At 45.0% G+C, this 12,784-nt stretch overlaps 1 protein-coding gene across 1 annotated transcript in view; it reads right to left on the reverse strand.

The window, feature by feature from the left end:
• Window positions 1–6,160: 6,160 nt before the first annotated feature.
• The window catches only part of LOC123115366 (uncharacterized), a 21,739-nt gene continuing 15,115 nt past the window's right edge, over window positions 6,161–12,784 (reverse strand). Inside the window, exons 2-3 of the mRNA XM_044536532.1 lie at window positions 9,484–9,593; window positions 6,161–7,674 (exon numbers count right to left, since the gene is read on the reverse strand). Of these exons, the coding sequence (XP_044392467.1) occupies window positions 6,161–7,674; window positions 9,484–9,593 (1,624 nt within the window). The remainder of the gene's footprint in view (window positions 7,675–9,483; window positions 9,594–12,784) is intronic.

Genomic DNA, 12,784 nt, shown 5'->3' on the forward strand with positions numbered 1-12,784 from the left:
TCTCTGATCGCAAAGAATAGATTACCACTGTGAACAACTCATATTGTGGGTCTCATACCCATCTCCCTCGATTCATTATCTGTCACATTACGTGATAGACCCTTAGTAAAAGGATCTGCCAGATTTTTAGACATTTGGATATAATCCAATGCAATAACTCCAGAGTTTCTCATTTTTTTGACAGACTTTAACCTTCTCTGAACGTGTCTTGATGACTTCATGTTATCCTTTGAGCTGCTCACTTTTGTGATCACAGTTTGATTGTCGCAGTTCATAAGGATACCCGGTACATGTTTCTCAACAACCGACAAGTCATTCAAGAGCCGGCAAAGCCAATCTGCTTTGACTGTAGCTGTATCCAGTGCTGTGAGTTCTGCTTCCATTGTTGACCTCGTTAAGATGGTCTGCTTGCAAGACTTCCAAGAAATAGCGCCACCTCCATGAGTGAATACATATTCGCTTGTGGCCTTTATCTCATCAGCATCTAAGATCCAGTTTGAGTCACTATACCCTTCAAGCACCTTTGGGTGCCCAGTGTAGTGAATTCCATAATCCGCAGTGCCTTTCAAATAACGCAAGACTCTCTCTAGAGCTTTCCAATGCACATCTCCTGGTTTTGAGACAAACCGTCTCAGTTTGCTAACAACAAAAGAGATGTTAGGTCTTGTAGCACTGGTTAAATACATAAGCGAGCCAATAATTTGAGAATATTTCAATTGGCCTCTAGCAATTCTTCAATTCTTTCGAAGCAACACACTAGCATCATATGGTGTTGGAGAGGGCTTGCAGTCACTATAGCCAAAGCGACTCAAGATCTTTTCCACATAGTGAGATTGAAGCAATGTAATCCCACCATCATCGTCTCTCAACAACTTGATGTTCAGAATGACATCAACCACTCCTAAATCCTTCATCTCAAAGCAACGAGATAGGAAATCCTTGACCTCCTTAATAACCTTCAGATTTGTTTCAAAAATCAGTATGTCATCAACATACAAGCAAAGGATAACTCCCTCACCCCCACCATGGCGATAGTACACACATTTACCAGCTTCGTTTACAACAAAGCCTGTGGCTATTAAAGGTCTTTCAAACTTCTCATGCCACTTCTTGGGTGCTTGCTTAAGTCCACACAAAGACTTCAGCAACTTGCACACTTTTCCTTCCTGACCATCTACTAAAAACCCATCTGGTTGTTCCATATAAATTTCCTCTTCTAACTCTCCATTTAGGAAAGCGGTCTTAACATCCATTTGATGAATGAGAACACCATGTGAGGCAACATATTAAAGTAGTACTCCAATAGTGTTCCGTCGAGCCACAGGTGAGTATGTTGGGGAACGCGGTAATTTCAAAAAAATTCCCACGATCAAGCAAGATCTATCTAGGTGATGCATAGCAATGAGAGGGGAGAGTGTCCACGTACCCTCGTAGAACGAAAGCGGAAGCATTTAGCTAACGCGGTTGATGTAGTCAAACGTCTTCGCAATCCAACCGATCGAAGCAACGAACGTACGGCACCTCCATGTTCAGCACACGTTCAGCTCGAAGACGTCCCTCGTACTCTTGGTCCAGTTGAGGCCTGATACGTCCATTTTGCATCATGCTTTTATATCAATACTTATGCATTATGGACTGTTATTTCACATTATGTCACAGTACTTATGCCTTACAATGTTTACATGAAGAGGGGGAATGCCGGCAGCTGGGATTCTGGGTTGGAAAATGAGCAAATATTAGAGACCAATTCTGCACAACTCCAAAAGTCCTGAAACTCCACGAAAGTCATTTTGGGAATTAATAAAAAATACTAAGCGGAAGAAATACCATAGGGGGTCCACACCCTGGCCACGAGGGTGGGGGGCGCGACCTACCACCCTAGGTGCGCCCCCTGCCTCGTGGCCCCCCAGGCAGCCCTCAGGTGCCCATCTTCTGCTATATGAAGTCTTTTACCCTGAAAAAAAACATAAGCAAGATTTCAGGATGAAACTCCGCCGCCACAAGGCGGAACCAATCTAGGGCTGTGGCGGAGCTGTTCTGCCGGGGAAACTTCCCCCCGGGAGGGGGAAATCATCACCTTCATCATCACCAACGATCCTCTCATCGGGAGGGGGTCAATCTCCATCAACATATTCACGAGCACCATCTCCTCTCAAACCCTAGTTCATCTCTTGTATCAAATCTTTGTCCCAAAACCTCAGATTGGTACATGTTGGTTGCTAGTAGTGTTGATTACTCCTTGTAGTTGATCCTAGTTGGTTTATTCAGTGGAAGATCATTTTTTTAGATCCTTAATGCATATTAATACCCCTCTAATTATGAACACGAATATGCTTTGTGAGTAGTTACGTTTGTTCCTCAAGTACATGGGAGAAGTCTTGCTATTAGTAGTCATGTGAATTTGGTATTCGTTCGATATTTTGATGAGATGTATATTGTCTCTCCTCTAGTTGTGTTATGTGAACGTCGACTACATGACATTTCACCATTATTTGGGCCTAGAGGAAGGCATTGGGAAGTAATAAGTAGATGATGGGTTGCTAGAGTGACAGAAGCTTAAACCCTAGTTTATGTTTTGCTTCGCAAGGGGCTGATTTAGATCCACTTGTTTCATGCTATGGTTAGGTTTACCTTAATACTTCTTTTGTAGTTGCGGATGCTTGCAATAGGGGTTAATCATAATTGGGATGCTTGTCCAAGAAAGGGCAGTATCCAAGCACCTTGCTACATCTTATTTACTTTCATTGCTTGTTACCCGTTACAAATTACCTTATCACAAAACTATCTGTTACCGATAATTTCAGTGCTTGCAGAGAATACCTTACTAAAAACCGCTTGTCATTTCCTTCTGCTCCTCGTTGGGTTTGACTCTCTTCCTTATCGAAAGGACTACGATAGATCCCCTACACTTGTGGCTCATCAAGACTCTTTTCTGGCGCCGTTGCCGAGGAGTGAAGTGCCTTTGGTAACTGGAACTTGGTAAGGAAAAAGTTATATAGTGTGCTGAAATTTACTGTCACTTATTACTATGGAACATAATCCTTTGAGGGGCTTGTTCAGGGTATCTTCACCCCGACCAGTAGAGCAAAGAGTTGCTCCTCAACCTACTGAACCTACTAAAAATGTTTACTTTGAAATTCCTTCGGGTATGGTAGAGAAACTGCTAGCTCATCCCTTTACAGGAGATGGAACATTGCATCCCGATTTACACCTAATCTATGTGGATGAAGTTTGTGGATTATTTAAGCTTGCATGTATGCCCGATGATGTTATCAAGATGAAGGTCTTCCCTTTATCTTTGAATGGAGATGCATTGACATGGTATAGGCTATGTGATGATATGGGATCATGGAAATACAAATGTTTGAAATTGGGATTTCATCAGAAGTTTTACCCTATGCATCTTGTTCATCGTGATCGTAATTATATATATAATTTTTGGCCTCGCGAAGGAGAAAGCATCGCTCAAGCTTGGGGGAGGCTTAAGTCAATGTTATATCCATGCCCCAATCAGAGCTCTCAAGAGAAATGATTATTCAAAATTTTTATGCTCGGCTTTCTCTCAACAATCGCTCCATGCTCGATACTTCTTGTGCTGGTTCTTTTATGATGAAGACTATTCAATTCAAATGGGATTTATTGGAAAGAATTAAACGCAACTATGAAGATTGGGATCTCGACGAAGGTAATGAGTCAGGTATGACATCTAAGTTTGATTGTGTTAAATCTTTTATGGATACCGATGCTTTTCGTGGATTTAGCACTAAATATGGACTTGACTCTAAGATAGTAGCTTCCTTCTATGAATCATTTGCTACTCATGTCGACCTCCCTAAGGAGAAGTGGTTTAAATATAATCCTCCCACTGAAGTAAAAGTAGTTGCACCTATTATAGTTGATGAAAAGACTATCAGTTATAACGATCCTATTGTTCCTTCCACTTATATTGAGAAACCACATTTCCCTGTTAGGATAAAGGATCATGCTAAAGCTTCAACTGTGGTTCATAAGAGTAATACTATAACATATACACCACCTGAGCAAATTAAAGTTGAACCTAGTATTGCTATGGTTAAATATCTGTTGGTTGATAATATTGATGGGCATGTTATTTATTTCTGTGATGCAGCTGCTAGAATTGCTAGACCCGATGCTAAGAAACATAGACCTGTTGTAGGCATGCATGTTATTCTGTTAAAATAGGAGATCATTGTTATCATGGCTTATGTGATACGGGTGCTAATGCAAGTGCAATACCTCATTCCTTATACAAAGAAATTATGCATGATATGGCACCTGCAAAGATAGAAGAAATTGATGTTACAATTAAGCTTGCCAATAGAGATGCTATTTCACCAATTGGGATTGTTTGAGATGTTGAAGTCTTGTGTGGGAAAGTTAAATATCCGGCTGATTTTCTTGTTCTTGGTTCCCCACAAGATGACTTTTGTCCCATTATATTTGGTAGACCCTTCTTGAATACTGTTAATGCTAAGATAGATTGCGAAAAGTATGTTGTTACTATTGGTTTGGGGGATATGTCTTAAGAGTTTAATTTTGCCAAATTTCGTAGACAACCTCATGATAACGAATTGCCTAGTAAGAATGAAATTATTGGTCTTGCTTCTATTGCCGTGCCTCCTAAGGATCCTTTAGAACAATATTTGCTAGACCATGAAAATGATATGTTTATGAATGAAAGAAGGGAGATAGATGAAGTATTCTTTAAACAGGGACCTATTTTGAAACACAACTTGCCTGTTGAAATCCTAGGAGATCCCCCTCCACCCAAGGGTGATCCCGTGTTTGAGCTTAAACCCTTCCCTGATACCCTTAAATATGCTTATCTTGATGAAAAAAAAGATATATCCTGTTATTATTAGTGCTAACCTTTCAGAGCAGGAAGATGAGAGATTATTGAAAACTCTGAAGAAGCACCGTGCTGCTATTGGATATACTCTTGATGATCTTAAGGGCATTAGTCCCACTCTATGCCAACACAAATAAATTTGGAGAAAGATGCCAAACCAGTTATTGATCACCAACGACGGTTAAATCCTAAGATGAAAGAAGTGGTAAGAAAGGAAATACTAAAGCTTCTCGAGGCAGGTATAATTTATCCCGTTGTTGATAGTCAGTGGGTATGCCCTGTCCATTGTGTCCCTAAGAAGGAAGGTATTACTGTTGTTTCTAATGACAAAGATGAATTGATCCCGCAAAGAATTATTACAGGTTATAGGATGGTAATTGATTTTCGTAAGTTAAATAAAGCTACTAAAAAGGATCATTACCCTATACCTTTTATTGATCAAATGCTAGAAATATTATCCAAACATACACTTTTTTGCTTTTTAGATGGTTACTCTGGTTTCTCTCAAATACCTGTGTCAGCAGAGGATCAAGAAAAGACCACTGCTGAAATGCTCTGCCACAAGTCTTGTTTTCTGACGCTCTGCTCCGCCGTTTCGTTTGCAGCTTGTCTCGGAAGCTAAGATCCCTGATTGAGGAGATTGGGCAGGGTTTGGCAGAAGAGGGCCATGCCGATCTAGACCGAAGTAGGGCACCGGTCGTCAGGCAGAGTTGCAGCAGAGCCGATCGAAACGGGGGACGGGGCATCGGTGTGCAGACCTGACATGGATTCGTTGCCGGCGGCTCATCCGCCTAAGGGTGAATGTGAACCATAAATATTACACACATGCATAATTCAGTGAGCAATGGGTGCTAATTCTTAATATCATAACAATTTCCTTGTACCTTAGCTCACACTTGCCCTTTATTTATCATGTACAGTACGACAGTTGGACAAATTAAGACGGAGGAGCAGGCAAAGTTGTGCCAAGATGGTAATAATACATACATACATACTGATTGCAGAATTAACTTTGGGATCACAGATAGTACAGTAGTAGCACTCTATTACAGATTACAAACAGGAAAGTTCATGTAAATAGGCGCTTCAGGCTCGCACAAGGAGTAGATGGAGCTGAGTGTTGGGCTCCAGCTTCAACACAGGTTTCCGATTGTTGTATTCAAGCCTGTCAACTTCCTGCTGCAAATACTGCCTGAGTTGGTCGCTGTAGGAACCCTTGAGGCACACTTCCTTGAGATTCCTTAGTTCCTCTAGCCCATAAAGCACCAAAGACGACTCAGTAGCAGAAAATCAGTTAACCTCCAGCACCTCCACATGTTCCGTTGAATGAGGTCCAAAAACCAGCGTTAAATCGTTGCTGTTGCATTCGATCTTGACTGTGGCGGATCCGCAGGGCATGCCAAATAACCCAACGCAACCATAACGGAGCAAGCTGCCTTGAATCGGCTTGACACAAAGATGGGCAAACAAGTTTGCACAGTCAATTCTACCAAGACTGTCTATGTCCTCTTGCGTTGATACTGTCAACTCAATACGAGTAAGTACAAGATTGTTCCTGAACAAGCCCCAAAAACCTTGAAAAAACCGAGGATTCCTCAAGATCCAGGTTGGGGATGCACAGACATTTCCCCCATAAAAGTTGAGGCTGTCTAGTGTCTTTGGTAGCTCGGAGATGCCATCTAAACAACACAGACCACCCTCCTGCTCAGACTCATCATAGTCGAGTCGCACTGACAAGGACTCTAGATGGCCGTGACCCGAGATGACTGAACACAAGTTGTCCCAGTTTTTCTGGCTGATGCCTGACACACAGAGATTGTGCAACTGGGTAAGCTTCTCCATATCCTTGAGGATGGCCTTCCCGCCTGCACCACTCACATTCACAATACCAAGACTATGCAAGGCCGTTAGATTCCCAAAACCTGCAGCAGGAACCTTGACACCACCGCCATAATCAAACTGCTTCTTCTTCTTCATCATCTTCTTCTTCTTGGATGACCAGCTGTAGGAATAGTATTGCACCAAGTTGCATTCGGTCTTACTCCTCCATTGCATTGGTGTACTCGATGAATTTTCACCCTCGGCTGGTGCTCTTGCTGCTGGTTCGATTGTGCTCGTCACATCACCGTCCATGGCTGGTATTGCTACTGCTGTTTGGCTTCTGCTCATGTCATCGCGGTCAGCTGCTGCTGCTTGGCTACTGCTCATGCCATCATGGTCAACCGCTGCTGCTTGGCTTCTGCTCATGCCATCAGGGTCAGCTGCTACTGGCTGTGCATCGCCGTCTTCAGTGGTGCCTGCACACAGGTACTGAAGCTTCACCAGTTTGATGATAGCACATGACAACTTGGTTATTTTGGTGTGGCTAACATCCAGAGTCTGCAGCTGTCTCAAGCCACCCAATGAGTCTGGCATACGAGTAATTTCTTTGCATCCTCGTACAGACAGAAACTTGAGACGAGGAAGTAATTTCCCAATCTGCTCGAGGACACCATATGTTACACCTGACGCCGTGTCCTCAAGATCAAGTACCCGAAGCAGTCTCATATTGCTGCTACCGTCCGCCGTTGAGATGAAAAATGACCTCCATTCCCCGAACACTGTCAAAGACCGTAGCCGTGACAAGTCCATGCTCTTGGACACATTCTCATCTCTGTCCCAGCTGCTCCTAATGGTCAGGTGTTGCCCCACACGTTGCGAGTTCAGGTTGCAGTGCCCCTCCAGTGCAAACACAAGGTTATCTTCCAATTGTCGTGAGATTATGTATCCATGGAAGAAACCATTGACTTGGAACACATTGTCTACTTTGCTTTCTGGATCATTGGAACTGCCTCAAGCCACCCAATGAGTCTGGCATACGAGTAATTTCTTTGCATCCTCGTACAGACAGAAACTTGAGACGAGGAAGTAATTTCCCAATCTGCTCAAGGACACCATTTGTTACACCTGACGTCATGTCCTCAAGATCAAGTACCCGAAGCAGTCTCATATTACTGCTACCGTCCGCCGTTGGGATGAAGAATGACCTCCATTCCCCGAACACTGTCAAAGACCGTATCCGTGACAAGTCCATGCTCTTGGACACATTCTCATCTCTGTCCCAGCTGCTCCTAATTGTCAGGTGTTGCCCCACACGTTGCGAGTTCAGGTTGCAGTGCCCCTCCAGTGCAAACACAAGGTTATCTTCCAATTGTCGTGAGATTATGTATCCATGGAAGAAACCATTGACTTGGAACACATTGTCTACTTTGCTGTCTGGATCATTGGAACTGCCTCAAGCCACCCAATGAGTTTGGCATACGAGTAATTTCTTTGCATCCTCGTACAGACAGAAACTTGGGACGAGGAAGTAATTTCCCAATCTGCTCAAGGACACCATTTGTTACACCTGACGTCGTGTCCTCAAGATCAAGTACCCGAAGCAGTCTCATATTGCTGCTACCGTCCGCCGTTGGGATGAAGAATGACCTCCATTCCCCGAACACTGTCAAAGACCGTAGCCGTGACAAGTCCATGCTCTTGGACACATTCTCATCTCTGTCCCAGCTGCTCCTAATGGTCAGGTGTTGCCCCACACGTTGTGAGTTCAGGTTGCAGTGCCCCTCCAGTGCAAAGACAAGGTTATCTTCCAATTGTCGTGAGATTATGTATCCATGGAAGAAACCATTGACTTGGAACCATTGTCTACTTTGCTGTCTGGATCATTGGAACTGCCTCAAACCACCCAATGAGTCCGGCATACCAGTAATTTCTTTGCATCCTCGTACAGATAGAAACTTGAGACGAGGAAGTAATTTCCGAATCTGCTCGAGGACACCATTTTTTACACCTGGCTTCATGTCCTCAAGATCAAGTACACAAAGCAGTCTCATATTGCTGCTACCGTCCGCCGTTGGGATGAAGAATGACCTCCATTCCCCGAACACTGTCAAAGACCGTAGCCGTGACAAGTCCATGCTCTTGGACACATTCTCATCTCTGTCCCAGCTGCTCCTAATGGTCAGGTGTTGCCCCACACGTTGCGAGTTCAGGTTGCAGTGCCCCTCCAGTGCAAACACAAGGTTATCTTCCAATTGTCGTGAGATTATGTATCCATGGAAGAAACCATTGACTTGGAACACATTGTCTACTTTGCTGTCTGGATCATTGGAACTGCCTCAAGCCACCCAATGAGTCCGGCATACCAGTAATTTCTTTGCATCCTCGTACAGACAGAAACTTGAGACGAGGAAGTAATTTCCGAATCTGGTCGAGGACACCATTTTTTACACCTGGCTTCATGTCCTCAAGATCAAGTACACGAAGCAGTCTCATATTGCTGCTACCGTCCGCCGTTGAGATGAAGAATGATTCCCATTTCCCGAACACTGTTAAAGACCGCAGCCGTGATAAGTCCATGCTCTTGAATACATTATCAGCTCTGTCCCAGCTGCTCCTAATGGTCAGGTGTTGTCCTACACGTTGCGAGTTCAGGCTGAAGTGCCCCTCCAGTGCAAACACAAGGTTACCTTCCAATTGTCATGAGATAATGTACTGATGGTAGAAACCATTGACTTGGAACACATTGTCAACTTTTCTCTCTGGATCATTGAATGTTCTCCTGTGAAAATCACTCTGGCCTGGTGGTTCCTGGATGATGCTCAACTGGACCAGCTCATTGAACAAATTCTCTCCATCTTTCTCTGCAGAAATACCAAATTTTTGAGCCGATGGTGAAGGTAGGCTCCATTCACGAAACTTCTAAATCAAGCACTATGACGAGTTGTCCCGCGACACCTTTTGGCGCATCAATCACCGCTAGCTAGCATGTCAGGACCCCGACTCGATGTCACATCGATCTAGCTGGTAACACCTCATATCACCTTGCGGCCTCACGCACGGTATTCCCACGGGTGTCGTCTTACCTTTTCCCGGGACCGTTTGCGCCTTTTGGCTCACGTATATGATAGTGTCGCTAGCATCCATATGATAAGGAGCCCGGGCTGACATGACTAGTCGTAAACCCAAAGTGGCACAGACTTACAGGGACAGGCATCCATGACCCAGCTTCGAACGTGTCGGTCATCAGCAAGTGGGTCCGGGCTGTAGCACTGGGCTAGCAGGACTCCGGTAAACCGGGCTGTAGCGGGCTAACAGGACTCCGGTACTCAAAGCGTGACATTTCCCCGAAGGGACAGACACAGGAACGAAGAAGGACACATGCCGGCCAGCCTAAGTGTTCCAGAGCAGTAGCAAGCTACCATGGCTCAGCGGTAACACTAGGAGACATTTCCCGGTAAGAGAGGCTACTAAAGATAAACAACTAGATAGTCAGATCCCACACATACCAAGCATTTCAATCATACACACAATATGCTCGATATGTGCAAATACAACGAAGCATCACAACATGACTCTATGACACAAGTACTTTATTTAAGGCTCAGGGAGCCATACATAACATACACAAAGATACGGGTCTCACGACCCCACATACAAGTCATACAGTCATACAAACCAGCAGCGGAAGTAACTTGTCTGAGTACAGACAACTAGTAAAATAAAAGAGGCTTGGAAAGCCTAGCTATACTACATGGTCCTTCACAAGCTCAGGGTCACCACCTGGGCCTTTAGCCTACTCGTTGATGTCAACGTCTACATAGAACCCATCAGAAGGGGTTGCAGCGTCTTCTGTAAAAATATAAATTATAGCAACATGAGTACAAAGGTACTCAGCAAGACTTACATCAGATCCTACATACATGCATGTTATCAAGAAGGGTTGGTGGAGTTATTGCAGCAAGCCAGCTTTGACTCATGGCTAGACTATCCTACGATACTCCAACTTGAAATGGTTTTGCGCACACGAGTCCACTACTCACCACTTCAATACACTACCGAGGATCCACCTCCGTCTTCCTACGGAAGAGCCATCCTCGGCACTCACACTTATCTTGAGGCTTTTAGTAGTTTCCATTTACTTGTCTATGAACTGTATAGGCAACCAAGTAGTCCTTTACCGCGGACGCGGCTATTCGAATAGGTTATGATAACCCTGCAGGGGTGTACTTCTTCATACATGTTTTCACCACTTAGCGTCTGCACACGACATGTGCTCGGCAGACTTCAAGCGAAAGCCGACGTGGGTGTAGACCACGACCTACCTAAACACTTAAGCCTCTAGTCCAGGTTTATCGCCTATCCAGGTTCCATCCGCAGGGAGTCCGGCCGAGGTTTCCCATACGGCCCCGAACGATGTGAACAGGGTTCCCGAGATACCTAACGGGTATTCGGTACACCCGGCCACGTACCTACCGCATCACAGCCCACCCCTACGGTCAGCGCTGTCCACGGCCTCCAGTAGACTACAAACACCAGAAACTACTTGCAACTCCTGGACAAAGAGCTAGGGTGAATAAGAAGTCGAGCGGGGTCATATTTCAGGGCCCAATGCATGGTAGTAGCTGTATCTTAAATCACACATACAGATCTCAGTGCTTAAGGTCGGCTTCAATGAAACAACCCACCATGTACTCCTACATGGCCTCTCACCGATACCTTTACCAAATCGTGTTCACCACACCACTCTCATTACCGACATAATCATTTCACTCTAGCCATCACCCAGATGAACCAGACCTGACACGACTCTAAGCATAGCAGGCATAGCAAGGTAGGAACAACACATACATATGGCTCAATCAACTCCTACACATGCTAGTGGGTTTCATCTGGTTACTGTGGCAATGACAGGTCATGCAGAGGAAATGGGTTCAACTACCGTAGCACACAGCAGTTTGAAACGCGTTGTCTTAATGCAGTAAAAGAGAGCAGGAGCGAGAACATGGGATTGTATCGATATGATCAAATGGTTGGTTGCTTGCCTGACGGGTCGGTGCACTGGTATTGCTCTTCGTCGGGGTTATCACGGTACTCCTCGGGGGCAGAACCTGCCGCAGAGAGCACCGATACACAAACATCACCAAACAATGTGCAACAATATGATGCATGCATGAACATGGCAATATGAGTGAGTTGGGCTAATGCAACTAAAATCCAGAAGGGTTTGAACAAATTTGAATCAAAGATTCAAATTTCAAATTCAAATATGGCCTTTTAGAGTGCTTTTCCTTGTTCTGCTTGAAACATCAATTTAACTTGTTTGATCATGCATGAAAATAGTACAGATGGATAGATTGGATTTTTCTGATTATTTTTCATATATAATTTGTCCAATTTGGAGTTACAGAATAAAAGTTATGAATTTTTGAAGTTTAAATAATATTCTGGAATTTCCTGATTTAAATTAAATCCAGAAATATAATTATTGCGCCAGCATGACGTCAGCATGACGTCAGTGGTCAACTGCGGCTGGCTGAGGTCAAACCTGACGTGTGGGGCCCACACGTCAGTGACAGGGGGGGGTTAAACAGGATTAAATTAATCCTAATTAGGGATTAGTGGCGCTGGGGCCCACTGTCAGTGTCAGGGGGGGTTGACTAACAGTAGTTAGCGCTAATCTAACCACCTGGCCGACAGGGCCCACGCGTCAGTGACCCTGGGGGGTCAAACCCCAGGTCGGACAAGTCAAACCCCACCGGCGACATGACGCCGGCGAGGTCCGAGACGGCGGCGAAAGTGCTTTTTGCCATTCCGGCAACCAAATGGACGGCGGAAGGCATCTACGTGTTGCTGAGGTTGAGCCGCGACTATTGGTGGTGGTGGTTGGGCTCGGGGTGGCCGGAGTTGACGGCGGCGAGCTCGGCTGCGGCGGCCGGAGTTCGGGTGCGGTCGGGATCGATGTTGCAGGGGGTTTGGGGAGGCGTTAGTGGGTGCTGCGTGATCCTAGTGAGGTGTAGAGCACGATAGTGTGCTCGGTTGGGTGCTACGGTGACCGTGGCCACGACGGCGACATCGCCGGCGGCGTGGAGCTCT

Source organism: Triticum aestivum, chromosome 5B, assembly GCF_018294505.1.
Source record: "Triticum aestivum cultivar Chinese Spring chromosome 5B, IWGSC CS RefSeq v2.1, whole genome shotgun sequence".
NCBI classification, from domain to species: Eukaryota; Viridiplantae; Streptophyta; class Magnoliopsida; order Poales; family Poaceae; genus Triticum; species Triticum aestivum.